The 16,208-nt window shown below is 47.5% G+C and overlaps 1 protein-coding gene across 1 annotated transcript; it reads left to right on the top strand.

The window, feature by feature from the left end:
- Nucleotides 1-5,470: 5,470 nt before the first annotated feature.
- Nucleotides 5,471-15,788, top strand: LOC119376025 (uncharacterized). The gene is made up of 3 exons (XM_037646019.1): nucleotides 5,471-5,717; nucleotides 14,880-14,941; nucleotides 15,636-15,788. Exons 1-3 carry the CDS (start codon nucleotides 5,483-5,485, stop codon nucleotides 15,786-15,788), a joined length of 450 nt encoding a protein of 149 aa, XP_037501947.1. The 5' UTR covers nucleotides 5,471-5,482.
- The last annotated feature ends 420 nt before the right edge of the window (nucleotides 15,789-16,208 follow it).

Below are 16,208 nucleotides of genomic sequence, written 5' to 3'. Positions count from 1 at the left end.
CACCGCACATCAACGGCCTACCACCCTCAGACGAACGGCCTAACGGAACGTTTGAACCGCACACTGGGAGACATGCTTACTATGTATATTGATTCTGACCACTCCAATTAGGATGTCATTCTCCCTTTCGTGACGTACGCATGCAATAGTGCGACACAATCCACAACAGGCTTTTCCCCATTCTTTCTTTTGTATGGCCGCGAGCCATGCAGCACCCTCGACACAATACTACCGTACAATCCAGGTGCCTTGGCATTCAGCCCAGTTTCCGAAATGGCCAAATATGCTGAATAGTGTCGTCAGCTCGCACGCTCATTCACCGCGGATAATCAAGCCCTCCAAAAAGATCGCCATGACCGTGATGTGGCCCCGGACACTTTCCCCGTCGGCTCTCTCGTGTGGCTTCGACTGCCTTTCCACTCTCCTGGCCTGACTCCCAAGTTTGCACCCAAGTATACCGGCCCTTACCGCGTCATCAAGTGCCCCTCTCCTGTCACCTATGTGATTGAGCCGGTCAAACCGTCCACGGACAAGCGCCGTCTTGGTCGTGAGACGGTCCACGACCCTCCTGTTCTCTCCTCACCTTGAGTCTCCAGGATGGCTCCTCTTCATCGTCGGGGCATTGTAGCGGTGAAGGAACAAGGCATTCACCAGTGGGATCATCTCCCGGTGCGAAGTGCGAGTGCTGATCGCGGGCTGTGGTCGCAGAGCCTGTTCGTTTCTCGCCGTACCTGCTGTCTGCCTGCTACCAGACGTCGTTAATAAAGCCCCTTTCAATATAAATGAAAAAAAAGTATAGGTCCAAGCACTGTACCTTGTGGCACGCCAGATATTACAGTGGGAGTTAGCATACACAAGCTGTTGGCGATTAGCGAGAAAACTGCAGATTCAAATAAATACAATTGTTGTAATGTTTAGTCGAGAAAGCTTTAGGAGTAGCCCTTGATGTGGAACATTGGCGAATGCTTTTTCAAAGTCTAAGAAAGCGTCAACGGGCGTGTTTAAGTTAAGGCTGGAACTAATATCGTAATACAATAAAGCTAGTTGGGTGTCACGTGACTGTTCCGAGCGAAAGCCATTCTGACTGGAAGGAACAAAGTTATTGCTGAATAAAAACTTGACAATGTTATACTAGATCACATGTTTCATTAGCTTAGAACAAACACTAGTAAGTGAAATGGGGCAATAACTGTTGCACAGAGATGACGGACCTTTTTGAGGGACTGGAACAATCTGGCCCACTCTCTAATCTTCCGGCACCACTCCTCGTCCTGCTCAAAGGTATGGCAAAGTATCGTACTAACATTTGATTTCATGTTTTTGAGTATTTTCGCATTGATACCGTCAATTTCACACGAAGATATGAGTTTTAATGAATCGACTAGTTTCGCGATGCCATTTGGACAAAATGGTATGTCAGGCATCACGCTGTGGTCGTGTTTGAGGCTCGCCAGAACGAGCGTTAGAACCTGGGCTTAGTTTTATGTCGACTGATAATGCTAATAGTATCTGTTAATGACATGGGCACCTGCAACTTCTGAACAGCAGTTTGGGTTTGGCAACATCCGGCCGCATAACGAGTGCGACGTGCATATAGTGAATATTGATTTTTTACCTGCAAGACAAAAAGGCAGCTAGGTTGCCACGAGCATAGCTGCAGTGTTGCCGAGCACAGTGGGTGCACGGCAAGGAGGACGTAATCCAGAGATCGGCAGTCGTTGGGGTCACGTGAGCCGGTAGAGGTACCCAGTGCATTGGCTCGTGTAGCAGGTGTTGAGGTGGCAAAGTCAAGGGGTCCCGCGTTCGTCGGTGTCTTGGTTGAAGGAGTGGGTTGGAGCTGTGTGCAGCGCACGTCCATACCGGAAGTGGAGGCACCTCCAGCAAACGACCAGGGTGCGCGTTATCGTGCCGAAGAGCGTAACGGTGCCCGTAAGACGAAAAAGCGTCGCAGGTAAGTTGCCGTGATTGTAGCTGCAGTGCTGCCAAGTGCCTACGTTCGACTCTGAACCGATACTCCTGGAGAAGCAAACTCAACCTTAAGACTCTGCTGTTGCTTAGCCCGTTTTATGTACAGAGTGGCTGGTGTTCTTTCTGGACCAAGAAAGGCACTCCATATGGAATTTCTGCATCCCCCAGAGCATAGTGAGGCATTCCCTTTCTATGGTGCTATAAGAGGCCTCTCAGGGAAGTAATTTGCAGCTGGTGTCAGAAGCGTCGGGAAGGCGAAGCACTGGTATAGGCCGGACTTAGTTGAAAAAGCGGTCTTGGGTTTGGATTGTTGGAAAAGCCAGTAGCCCCTTACGAAATCCAAAGAAGTAATTCTTGTTTGCGACACTGGCAAAAACGGCACCTGCACTGAGCATGGACTCTGAATCTGCAATTGCAACATTATTCGGGCGCCGGAAATCGACCACAAAACGTTTGGTTTTGTCCGGCTTGTCCACGAGTAGCACTGGGGAATTGACCCCGAGAGCTCGATTAAGTCGAGAGCTTTCGTTTGCTGTACTTCGGCTTCGATGTCGTCAAATGTGGGAAATGGTAACGGGTAGTGCTTGACGCGAACTTTGAGGTTCCAGTCTGTCTTGCCCGGGACGTTGGGAAAGATTCTGGAGTATGTTGACATATTTTGCTCCAACTCCTCCTTTCGTTGGTTGGTCAATTTGGGAAGATTTTAAAGTCTTTCACCAATTCCAGGACGGGAATCTCTTGCTCTTTGCCCGTGTCGATAACACCAATAATGACTTGGCATTGATTTGGTGTGTCTTGGTTCGCTTCCTGATCTGCGTGTTTTTTTAGTAGGTTAGCGGGGAAAATCCTGGGCCCGCTCGGCGTCTTCGCGGTGTAATCAAAGTCCCTAATGGCCCCTTTCAATGTAGTGGGAGCTTGTTGTTGTTGGTCGGGAGCAATATGAGTACCCTATCACCTGGCTTGACTGTTCAGTCTTTAGATTTCTGATATATAATGAGCGCAAGTTGAGCGCATAATGAGTGCAAATTCGGTACAGGACGTAGAAGAACACAGAGGCACAAGCACTAACTGGCAACTGTCTTTATTGTGAAAAAACTTTCCTACCTATATGCACTGTACAGCCAACAAGCGCAAGTGAACTCCCCATCATAACCACACACAAAAAAATGAATGTAGTATTGCCACAATGCAGATGAGAACGTCACTGACACACTTGCTTCTTTTCTTTCTGATACGACAGGCTTCCGTAAGTTGTGGATCGGTCTATATTGGACAAACTGGTCGATGCGTCAATGATTGAGCACGGCAACACGAGCACTTTGTTTTCAATAATCCATCGCTTCATTTACCTGTGCACCGTAGGTCCTGTGCCTGTGAGCCAATGCTTACCAGTATTCGAATTTTGGTAAAGAGTGGGAATTCGGTGGCCAGAGAACTTATTATTATTGACGGAGTTGTGCAGACGGCCCTGTAGCACAATGGGCTAACGATACCGTAAGCTGCTGTCCGGCGTCCATACTTCCCATTGGGCCCGCCAAGCAAGCTCCCATTGTAAAGTGAATTCATTACTCATCGCCCTGACATCAAGGCGACGAGACTCTTGGGCACTGACGAGCCACTGACATACATCTCGCATCTTGCCGCCTCCTGTGACGAGTGTCGGCTGCAAGGGCGACCACGTGCTCTGCGGTGAAGTGGCACCAAAAAGGAATGCAGGGTGCATTCGGAGAGCCAACTTCAAAAATTATTTTCTTTCTTAAAACAAAAAATAATTCGATTAAACTTTCTTCATTACTTAGCAATGAAGCATTCTATCAAACGCCGCATCATGAGGATTTTTACTTGGACCGCATCAGTACAAAAAATATGGTCGAATATGTGACAAATCGCATATTTTCTCTGATTTCACAATTTTTGGGGGGAAGATTTGAAGTCTATTACAGCCCTAAACATTTTTTGTTTGCAAATACACTTTCATGGAAACCACACAAATATACACTTTCCTGGAAACCAACACAACACAACACTTTCCGCAAGTATACTTTCCTGGAAACCACACAAAGGGAGAGTTTGAGTTAGCTGAAGAAAAAATCACAAACTTTGAAGAATTTTGTTGTTTTTAAATATATGTAGCTGGCAGTTAAACGCAAAAATTTCGGAATTGTTAAATAGCACAACTAAACAGAACCTCTGTAGTAGCACAAGCGCTGTTTCGAAGCTCCACAAGCAAAAATAGATTTTATATGCATTTTGCTAGTAGGCACAGTTGCACGAAAGCAAGCAAATTTTGAGGGAGTGCCACGGTCTTGAAAATTTTTTCAAGCAAAATGTTTAACTACAATAATTCATGGGGGATATGAATAATGTATAAATTGTATCAGCAAAATGTGCGATTTGTGAGCGCCACTTCTGGGACACTTGGCATGGAATGACCCATGTACATATTACATGCAGGATGTTTTTTTTATTTAGACAATACAGATTGTTAAAAAGAAATTCTATGACAGTCATGCTCCAGTCGTTATTGCACACAAACGCTATGTCGAGGTGGAAATACCTTGCCGCAACTAAAATGACATTGACGAGACGAGTTAACAAAAACTCGTTAATTAACTTTTTAATTATTGACCCGAGGGTAGTCGTTTATATTAGAAAGTTGTAGTTCGGGCTAATTTATGGCAAAACCATTTTTTAGAAATTACAAAGTTTGCATGTAATTCGAGATATCCATCATCGAATTTCGAAGGCAAAATGGAAACTGGGATGACTTGCCTCTTTTCGTGAAAAGCGGCAAGTCATCCCAGTTGCACCAGCGGATCGGGTTGCCTTACATTTGCGTGTGGAGTGTGGTGCTTATCTATTTCTTTTGAGCTCTGTGCAAGAAAACCACAATATCAACCTTTTCTTTCTCTGGGAAGCACAAGACTAAGGGACAGCCACTACGGAGCGTCTTCTTGCAGACAGGCTTCGCTCCTGTTCATAGACTGAGAAGGAAACGGATATGCACCACACATTGCACTACAAGAATGAGCTATCTACTTGCGTATTTCAGAATTCTTGCCGATTTGCCCGGCCTTATTCTGCTTTGGCGCATCTTGATTTAAATTTCATCACTTACTTGTCGCGTGTAGTTCCGGTCTTACGTAACAGAGAGGCCGTGTTTTCTGCGCGCCGGGTGCGATCAGTTTTCATTTTGCCCTTAAAATTCGATGATGATTATCTCGAAAGATGTCCAGCTTTTGTGATTTCTAAAAAATGGGTATGCCATAAATTGGCAGGCACTGCAACTATCCTAACACAAACTGCCCTTGAGTCAATAATTAAAAAGACGATGAAGAAGCTTTTGGCAATGTCATTTTAGTTGAGGCAAGGTATTTCCGCCTTGACAGAGTATGTGTGTGAAAACGACTGGAGCGGGACTGTCATAGAATTTTTATTAAAAAATCTGTATTGTCTAAACAGAAATGCCCTCTGTATCACTCCAGTCTGTATTTGATAACTCAAAGTTGGTCCGATGATGAAGTGCCTTGACTCGAGTAGTGGTGAAGAGACTGCCTCTTTCACAGGCCACCGCCGGGTTGGATCGGCAGGCTCCCAGCAATTGAACGTGGCAACTGGCTCGGGCGACCGGTGCACTCCGCCTACCGGGGCAAGGACGAGCGGCCACCCGTGTCCTCACCCGAGCTTCCACACGAGCCTACTGTCGCGGCCAGACCCTTCGCGGAAGACCTCCTGGCCGGCTACCCCAGGTACGACGGCCAAAACAGCACGCCAACCAAAGGCACTGGGTTCATCCCTGTTTTGTTCACTGGGAAACTGTGCATAAGCATTGTTTCGAATTACTTTCATCACTGCTGATGATAGTCGGTTTACAATATTGAGAACTGGGCTTGTCGGTGTATCGTCATAGACAACCAGGACACAGAACGGGAACACACAACAGCTCTTTCAAGCATGTACCTTTCAAGCAAGTGCGTATTGCGGCCTCAAAAACACGAGCTACTACAGTGGAACTTCGATTATACGACTTTCAGGGGACCGCGCAAAATCGTCATATAATCCGGGCGTCGTATAATCGAAAAACCGAGAATATAGGCAGTGACGGTCATTGTTTCCCCACAACAGCGGGCACATAATGCCTAAGAAAGTCCGCGGCACAAACCTACGCTGCTCCGAGGAACGTAAATTAAATTAATTGAAAAAATGACAACCACGCATTTTATCGGAGGTGTGAACGAACCTTTATTTCTCACCTTTTAAAAAAATCTGTGATTTTCTTCTGAGAGTTTGCCCAGCCACGACGCATCAGCTTTCTTTCGATAGCTGCAACATCTGGCAGCAAGTCGCCGATCTCGTCGCGTGCGCAAGCAAACCGCCGAATGTGGTCGACGTAGCACAACACGTCTGCGTAAGTCGGAACGGACGCGCTAGCCTCTGCAGCGTCGTCCATCTCTTCCTCGTCGGAAGTTCCCGCAGTGTCGGGACGCACAGTTTCGATAATGTCATCCAGCGACACTTCATTGCACACTGCAACGTCGTCGTCGGCACCAACATAGTCCGCGAAAGATCCAGGCAGCTCCAGGCTGCCAAACTCTGGTTCGTCGTCAACAGGCACTGCAGCTTCACTGGTAGAACAAGCACCACTTCTATTAAAGCCGCAGTGCCCGAAGGAGTTGGTGATGGTTTCTGGCGTGACTGCGTCCCATGCACTAGCAATGTAGTGCATTGCATCAAGCACAGAAAGCTTCTTATCCAACTGCTTGCATTCCATGCCCGCCAGCCGACGCTGCACCAGAAACTTCCGATATTTCTGTTTCAGGCACTTGATGACGCCAGCGTCAAGTGGCTGCAGCTGGCTAGTGCAATTGGGGGGCAGAAATACAACTTTCACATTTCTCAAATGCGACATATCTGATGGATGGCATGGCGCATTGTCAAGCAGAAGAAGAATCTTTCTGTTCTTAGCCCCCATTTTGGAGTCCAGCTGCTGCAGATATGTAGAAAACATGGCAGCCGTCATCCAGGCTTTCCGGTTGAACGTGTACTGGCATGGCAGCCTTTTCAAATTCTTGAAGCATCGCGGCTTCTCAAACTTGCCGATCACGAGGGCAGGAAGCTTTTCAGAGCTGTCTTCATTAGCGCAAAGCAATACGGTAAGACGCTCTTTGCTTCGCTTACCCCCGTGACAGCTCTCTCCTTTGAATGCCAATTTCTGTTCTGGCTGCATATTATAAAATAATCCAGTTTCGTCCGCGTTGAACACGTCGGACGGCTTGTATTCCCGCATCAATTACGGCAGCAATGCAGTCCACTTTTCTACAGTGTCGGAGCTGACTGACGCGCTCTCTCCACAGCAGTGGCTGTACACAACTCCACTGCGTTTTTTAAAGCGATCCAACCAGCCATTGGAGGCTTTAAAGTCGTCAATGCCGCGGCGCAATGCAACTGTCTCAGCCTTCTCCTTCAAAATTGCGCCATCCACGGCAATTCCTGAACTGCGGGCCTGACGCAACATCTCAACGAGGACCTTCTCCATGGCAGCATATTTGCCATCTTTCGCGGCCTTCCTGTTCAGGCCGAACTTTGCCGCATTTAGTAGGATGCTGTCCTTCTTCGCGAGGATCGTTTTCAGCGACGACTCGGGAATGTTCAGGTCGCGGGCAATGCTGGCCTTTGTTGCTCCGTTCCGCTTCTCCGCCTCCTCGATTATGTGAAGTTTTTCTCCGAGCGTCAGCGGTTTTCGGTTCCGCGACATTGCGAGACGCAGCACTCGCAACCAAGAATTCGAAAGCTTCCTCGCACACCAATGTCCGAACACAGAAAATTTTGCACGTGGACACAGCAGCTGCGGCGCAGCACAACCAATCGATGAGGCAAACACGTGAAGGAATGGCTGAATGGCAGCACGGCAGTAGGCCTATTCGATTTGCAAGCTTCGACCAATCGCGAGCGGCTAAAACGCCTCAGCCCTCTGGTAGCTAGACAGTGGCGAGTTCCGGTTCCCACGGCTGTCGCAAACGTTGGCTCAACAATCGCCATTCAACACGTCCGGTATAATGACACGAAATCTAGTGAAAGTTATCGCATCGAGCTCAAAATTATCTGCCATGTTATCTGCTCACAACGGTCACTAAAAAACCACCCAAAAGAAGAGAGAGAGAAAAAAAAAAGGCGACAACGGAAGTGCGCAGTGCAATGCGACAAAACGAATGCGCTCCGGCTGGCTCCGGCCAACGTTGGCTCTGGCTAGCTATGGTCGACCGCGTGTCGAAAAATTGAAGAGGCCCTGTGGTGGCAGCGCGGATACGAACTCGGTTCCTCGGTTTCCCGACTTTTTTCGCCCGGCCGCAGTGTGTTTGCGTGCCAGCTCGCGTCATCGTAGGTCTTTTTTTTTTCTCGGACAGTCCAGCGAAGCGTCGTACGAGGCGGGGCCGGCGTAAAATTGCGTTGTACAATTGAGGTTTTTAATACATTATTTCTATGGGGGTTTTGCCGGGACCAAGCTAATTCGTCGTAAAACGCGGGTCGTCGCATGACCGGGGGACGTATAATCGAAGTTCCACTGTACTTTGAATGTAACGACTGCAGACACACCATGGTCAAGTACCGTGTAGTATTGAGATGCTGGCTCCGAATAGGTTGCCTTCTTTGCGAGTTTTTTATTTATGTTTGCAGACACTGCAGGCCCCCCATGCAGGAGTGACTACAAACAGGCAATAAATAGTAATGCATTGAAAGCTTGGCATAACTGAAAGAATGAATAAATGACAAGTGCACAGATGGAAAGACATCCCGGTGGCCGAAAAAAGTTGTCAGTGCGTTGCTGCCCGCACTTCCGCTTACGTTCAACCAAGTCCGCCTGTATCTCCGCCAGTGTGATGTGATCGCTGTACGATGACGAGCTGGTTTCGTTCGTGAAGGCAACGCGTCTGTGCGGCGCACTTAGCGGTCGCACAAAGGTGCAGCATGAATGGCGGCGCGGCGCGTTTGGGTTCTCGCCTATTAAACGCGTGCACTACGCATGCAACTGCACCAGGCTACATGCACTATCGAGCAGTTGACTGAAGGTGCTTATCGTAAGGCTTGTCAGCAATTGAGCCGTATTGGCACGTTTGCCACCTGTCGCCATCACGCCTCTGTGCATTTCCACTGCTTATCTGCAAAGACATCGCCGCACGGTGCCGTGATAGCGGCCCCTTTGAATTTCCGGTCCGCTTCACCCCACAACGCTTCGGCATCGCGACAAAGTTTACTTTCGGACTCTGCTACTGTAGCAAACAGGTTGACTCGCGAAAGCGCTAGTTTGAACCTACGAGATGATAGACGCGGCAGAGGTGGGGTCTTCAATTATGGCCTTTCGGACCTGCAATTTGGGCAGAAAGTCCAAAAAATTGGACGCCGAAGAGTTTTAGCGTCCGAAATTTCCTATGTTCTTGACCATTGACGTCTATGGGGCTGGTGACGGTGCCGCGAAAGCGTCCGAATTTTCAAGCATGTCCGGAAAATCGGGCGTCCGAAAAATCGGCAGTAGACTGTATCTGCCGCGTTTCATTGTCGTCGGCACGGCCTTCGGCGCTGGCTGTGAGGGCAGCGTTGGCGCCAATTAACTCAGATCTTTTGAGACAGCAGAGCGTAAAATAAAGCAAGTCTCTAGATGAAAATGAACGCGCGCAAAACGCTTTACCACAGACGCATTCGACGGAATGGTGGCGATAGCATCAATAGCAGCGCAGCGCGGGGATACAGGAACCGGAATGTAGGATGTTCGCGATGTCGATACGATTTCCCACAGTGGACCAGTGCCTCCAAGATCGGCATTTCCAATCACAAATCTCTGAGGTGTAAAGTAGCGATCGAAATAAAGCCTCATAATCACCAATTAGCTTTCGTTTTGATCTCTGAGGCCATGGTACGGGTGCCGGAGGAGATAATGGCTGGCGATTCGGCGTGGGCGACAGTCTCGGACAGGGTCCGGATTATCGAATGTAGATCTCGCAGCTGTCCGAAATATCGGTCGTCTTTACACATTACTTCTATGGGATTGTTGGCGGTGCTGCGCGACTGTCCGAATTACCGAGCATGTCCGAATTATTGGTGTCCGATTTATCGGTCGGCGACTGTATTCGGGGGGGAGCATTCAGGGGTCGATACGTGCCACCTAGAGTCCGGTACAACTTTAGAAGGCAGGAGAGGCCCGCCCAGATCTCTGAAGCGCAGCAGCCATGGTTGCCTCTGGTACTAAAGAAATAGTCCCGCTCTTTGTTAGGCATGTTCTCCGTCGGTGACCCACATGGTGTCCTTTGGCAACCAAGGCCAAACGAACTCTGACACACCACTTGAACGTTGCAAGGGCCTCTCACCAGGGGCCCAGTGCCCTCCTAATAGTTGTGTGGTGCTTGCACGAGGCAGCAAAGCTTTGTATGCTTTCCAATGAGAGAATGGCACCGAGTAGAATCCCGCTGACCTGAAATTTCGTTTGATAAAAAAGCTAGCAAATTCTGTTTTCAAACCACAATATACGCACAAAACATTCATTTCCATTGAAAGAACTTGCGTACGTCTTTCTGGGACACATGCAAACGGAGCAATAAGAGACAGTGCAGCTGGTTGTGGCAAATGCGTGCTTCGTAGCTTCACGTGAGGCCAAACGAAAACTAAGCGCCAAAGTCCGCTCCACTATAATCGTAAGCGAAGACCGACGGGAGTGTCGAAACACTTGTCGCTTTTTTTTTAGGACTTTATTGCCTATAATCTATTGCTGTGTCAGCCGCGTACCTTTGAAGCTGCGTAGTCGTTATCCATGATCGCATCGAAAGCGACTGCAGTTTCGTGCAAAACGGTTGCGGCAAACGGTAGTTCTGATTTCTTTCCGTGTGCGCTGGCCATGCATGTGCCTTAAAAACTATGTCACTCATAGCTATCTGTGATCACATCTTTGTCCACCGCGGTTACTACAAGCAGCCTTGTTTGACTCGGTGAGCGGTGGATGTGTTTTCGGAGTTTCGTCGTTGCCATGCAAGATCGTGTCAATAGCGACCACGCTTTAGTCCACGGCAGTCGTGGACTAAAACAATGACCACAGTTTTGACTGTGTGCGTGCTGGCCGCACACGTACTTCCAAAGCTTCTGGAGCACACTCGGTTGTTGCTCGGCGATTTCGGTACCAAAGTTTGTATCACCCGTCGTGACGTGGAAAAGTGTTTGGAAGATTTGAATTTTGACCCATTGGACACAGTGGAATTGGGCAAGGGAATTTCACGGATTCGTATCGGACCAAAATTCTTATCGGCCAGGTTCGTATCCCCGAGATTCTACTATATTCTTCATGCCTGTTGCATTGCAGCAGAGCGGGACCATCACACAAACGTGCGACTTCTTGCCTCCTTTGCATTGCTGTCCTTTGCAGTGCGTCGTCTAATCTGGCAGAAGCTGATGAAAGCACCCAGTCTCGTCTGTGTTAAGAATACCTTCTTCAGAGTACGACCCTCTTTCTCGGTGGCCTTGTCCTCGCCCGCATGAGAATTGAAAATTGAGCTAGTTGGTACGGATTCATCCTGATCGGATTCAATATCTGAGCGGCACCTGCACTGGATTACAAGATTATATGCTTTCTGTTTCTTTTTTGTACTGCAGCTTTGTATTAGCATGTTTTTTTCTGAATAAAATCAGTTGCGAGTTAGCGCCCGTGTTGTACACCTTCTTTTTCCCTCTCCTCGTCCCTCAGTGTGCTCCTCGCCCCGTATTTGCTCGCATAATAGTCGCACTTTTTCCCTCAAAGAATTTGCTGGGACGTGGGAGTGTGATCATGACGCAGAGTAAAAAGAATCGAGTTGCAGCTCAGAAATTCTACGGTGAGCGCAACTAAAGAATTTGGCTGTAGAAGGCCTATATTTGCATCAAAGGCACACCTGCACTTTGCTTTGCATGAAAGCTGAAATCGCACTATGCTCGGAAACGCAATTTAATTGGTGCGGATGATGTGAAGACGGCTCGGCATTGTGCAGCAACCGAAATGCATGGAGGCATTGCTCTTCTTTCCCGCCGCCGAGCGCCGCCTTCTTGGCAAGGTTCAAAAGAAAGTTTTGCCTTCCCACCCTCCTTGCGTACAACGGGTGCATCGTAAAGCGGAAAAAAGAAAGAGTGGCGATAAAGGCAGGTCTAACAAAATTTGCAATGTATGGAGACCTCAGGTCGTGGCTGCCAACGCTTCCGGCAGATTGCTCACCTGTGGGCCTGAGAAAGCAGATGATCCGCCGTTTCTTTGTTTGATAACTACGTTACGTAAACGACGACAAATGGACGCTCTTTTTGACAAGTTCGAGGAAGGGAAGCCAGGCACAGTGTCGTCGATTCATGCACAGCATGTGGAGACGCAAAGGGGTAAGGGCACTCGCGATGCTCTGCGCACGTCCACGTGTTCTTGCTGACTGTTTTGAGCTGCAGTGCATTTAATGTCACCATTATGCAGGATGTTGCCGTGCTCGAGCGCAAAGCCTTCAGCGGAAGACGTGTAATTTGTATACCACAATCGTGGCAAAATGGTTCAAAGCAAGTTACTGTCGCACTGTTTTGCACAGTGGCCACACTGCAAAACAATGAGCACGTGGCGTCATAACTGTAATAACTGCCATCACCATGACGGTAAGCTTAGGGTGTGATCATTATGTGGGAGGAAAATAAAAATTAAATTTTGATGATAGAATTCAGGTCTGCGGTGGAAACGATAGCCACTTTCATTTAACCCAGTTATTTTAAGTGCCTTGGCTAATTCACGAGCTTTTTTTTGGAGCATTGAGCCAGATACAGTCAAACCCCGCTACAACGATATTGACGGTGCTCGGAAAAATGTTCGTTCAAGCGAACATTTCGTTGTAGTGAAATCGAAAAAAATATGGCTGACCTGAGCTTGTAGAACAGTGAAACTTTTATTTCCAAGATTCAAAAAGTGTCTGCTGCTTACTTGCATCCCCAGCAGCGTCACAACGCGATTCTCATATATGCATAGCGATGCCACGTTGAAAAAGCATGCAGAAACAACGGCTTCCGCGAACGAATGAAACAGGAACGGGCGCGCAACACGAACTGCACAGTTGCACTAATACGCTAACACTAGCTATTCGCCGACAATGGCAACATGCAGGCGTGCTATCGCGGAGCGATGACTTACGCCTTATTCTATGCTATTCTTATCCGCCACTTGCGGCTGGCTGATCCCGTTGATAACGCAGATGAATTGTTGCTCCGACCATGCACTGGCTAAGCGCAAAAAGCATGAAAAGCATTGGCATTGGAAAAGGTATCGTTCTGCGACTGCACCCCAGGGCTGCTCGCGTTGACAACGACCACTAGCAAAGCGCGAAAAGCACGAAAAGCATTGGAAAGGCATCGGGAAAAGAATCGTTCCGTGATTGCACCTACGACTGCATCCCAGTGTCGACAACTGAGCTTTGGCTTCGGATTGTCTGCGACTAAGAAGCAACTCGAGCCAGTTGCGAAAGCAGGGCAGTCTGATCGCCGTCGCTATCAAGCAATGGCGGCCCCCATGCTCATTCAACAGCGGCGGTTTCTGGTGGTTCCAACACGCAATTTAGACTTTGAATTCGTATTTTTATGTTCTAAAATGCATCAAAATGTCCGAGATTGTGTTCATTGCATGGTAAATGAAATTTTTGAGCCCGAATGGCATCGTCAGATTTCGTTGAAGCGGAAACGGCAGCAGAAAAAGTGTTCGTTGTGGCGAGCATATTTATGCATTGACTCCTATGGACTGTTAACGGGGAACCGAGAATTTTTCGTTGTACCGGAAATTTCGTTGAAGCGGAGTTCGACTGTACTGGGATCTTTAAACCACGTCAGCCTAGCTTGGTCCACATTCTGAAAGTTTGAGAAGCTTGTCTTGGTCTTTCAACATGGTCATGGCGGTTGCCATGACCATGTTGAAAGACCAAGACAAGCTGAATTCATAATACTGATGTTTCTTCATTAAAAAGCAGCAGTCAAATTATATGTGTTATTCTGAAATATGCTTTTATTGAAATTGATTTTCCTGAAATATTTTTACACTGAATTTTCAAAAAATGTAGGTATTCATAAATGTGTTTAATGTTGTTTATGTAGTAACAAGATTTGAATCTACATAGCATAATCTGACCAGTTCACAGTGCCTGCAGCCATGACTGAGCCAACGTCAACCAGCACACAGAGAACCACTGTGTACCGCTGTGTCACAGATGCATGTCGTGATGCTGCTGTAGTTGCCTATTCAGTTTAGTTTTCATTGACATTTACGCTTTAGCTGACATAGTATTGCAGAAACAATGGTATTCATCAACAAATAAGTAGGGGTGTGCGAATATTCATATACGAATTGAATAGTAGCTCTGCAAATAGTTCGATTCGCGAATTGAATATCTACTACTGAATTCCTTGAACAGTATTTGCCACTCAACGATTCGATTTTATCAGTCCAGCGGCTGTGTGGCACTGTTGCTCAACGATATTCAAGGAAAACTGATACTTGTACTCCGTTTTCACAACATCAAGCTAGTTCGGTAACTTAAGTGAGTGCATAGTGGATTAATTTTTGCAACTGTGCCCCCCCTTTTCCATATTGCACGTCAACCATATGTCAACCATTCTCTTTAACAAGCAGTCTGCTTACTACTTTTTGTGGACAAATAATTGGTCATGCATCTGTGTCAAGTTGCAACATAATCAAGTAACTAGGTTTGCTTATTCCCTGTGTAAAAATGAGTTTTAGCATAGATTTATATAGTTGCACCGACCACAGAAAACTTTGATGTCTAGCTTTGGTGGTGCGATGCACAACTGCAATGCCTCACTGTGGTGACGTGGTTGCTGGTGACCGCACTTCCCAAGGGAAATGACGGGCCCTTTATTTCCTCTTGCAGACTGTCCGCAGGAGGTGGACTTGGGCCTCAACGCTCACCTGCTCATTGAGCCAGCCTTGCAGGTGAGCCCGACATTTATGAGAATTCGGTCGGGGCTTCAGTGTGAATAGTCGCAGTAAGACGAACAGGGTTCGTTCCAGCTCGGAGCTTATTAGGTCCTAAGCTCACCCGAATGCCGTTTTGTTTCGTGCTGCGTTGTAGAAATTTCATAATGTTGTGCATACTGCCTAATGGTATGCAGTTATTACAACATGGATGGTGCCATACTGGCCTCAGCTTCAAACAATTACAGAGCAGACATTAATGTATGGCATAATGGAGAGCCTATCTGCATCTGAGTACATTTACAAAAGGACTCAAATTGTGACTGATGCTGCACAGTTTGCATCACAAAGAACTTCCCTAAAATGTGAGCTGACTCGGGACTCCTACGACCTTACGGTGCACAGAGATTTGAAAAAAATTAAGGTTGCCATATTAGAGTGGAAAGGTGATAATGGGTATTCCTAAAATGGAAACGGCACACGCAACAAAAAGAAGTGGTGGACAAGGTCCCACGTTTGCTTCACCTTGTCCCTTACGATTGATCAGGAGCACAGGTGCTTACGTCACGTACAAGTAATGCACTACAAATATTGGTACTAAACAATTCTTTGGACGAAGCAAAAGAGAAAACCCCTGCGAGGACAATGGTTGGGGGGAGCCATATTTAATTGTGAGAAGAAGAGCCTGCTCACTGGTTGTTGGCCGCTGCAGCCCCTGAGCCCAGTTCCCAGCTGCCAGGAGTCGGTGCGCATCTTTGACGACCACCGCTGCCTGGCACAGTGGTACTTCAAGCTGCAGTCGGAGATCTGCCTGCTCAACCAGCGAAGGTCAGTGAAATTGCAGGAGCCGTATGTCTGCCCTTAGTTTGTGGACAGTAGTGGCAGGGTTTGCACTAGTGCTAATCAATGGTGAGCATTTACAGTTCATTTGAAACTACGTCTGAACAAGCTCCTTGTAACTGCACATATTAAACAGCTCACTAATTTACATGCAAGTCAGATCTTCTATGGGTAATTCAAACCTTCATGTTTGCCTTGCATTAGTGACTTGCTCATTCCCAGCGAGTTACTCCTCTGATTACTGTCATCTACAGTGTTGCCATCGATTGACACCGCGGCTCCTCGTTGGCAACAGTTCTCTTGAATCGCAAAGGCTACGTGTGCTGTGGCAGCACGGTGGATGCGGCCAGCTTGGTTGACTGCACAATCTTTTCTGCACGATCTTTTCGAATGTAAAGGGTGTTCTCTTGCATGCAGCGTGCACAACTCAATAATGCACCCTTTC

This window comes from Rhipicephalus sanguineus, unplaced genomic scaffold (genome assembly GCF_013339695.2).
Source record: "Rhipicephalus sanguineus isolate Rsan-2018 unplaced genomic scaffold, BIME_Rsan_1.4 Seq107, whole genome shotgun sequence".
In the NCBI taxonomy this organism is placed as follows: domain Eukaryota; kingdom Metazoa; phylum Arthropoda; class Arachnida; order Ixodida; family Ixodidae; genus Rhipicephalus; species Rhipicephalus sanguineus.
This window is presented reverse-complemented; position numbering and strand designations above follow the sequence as displayed.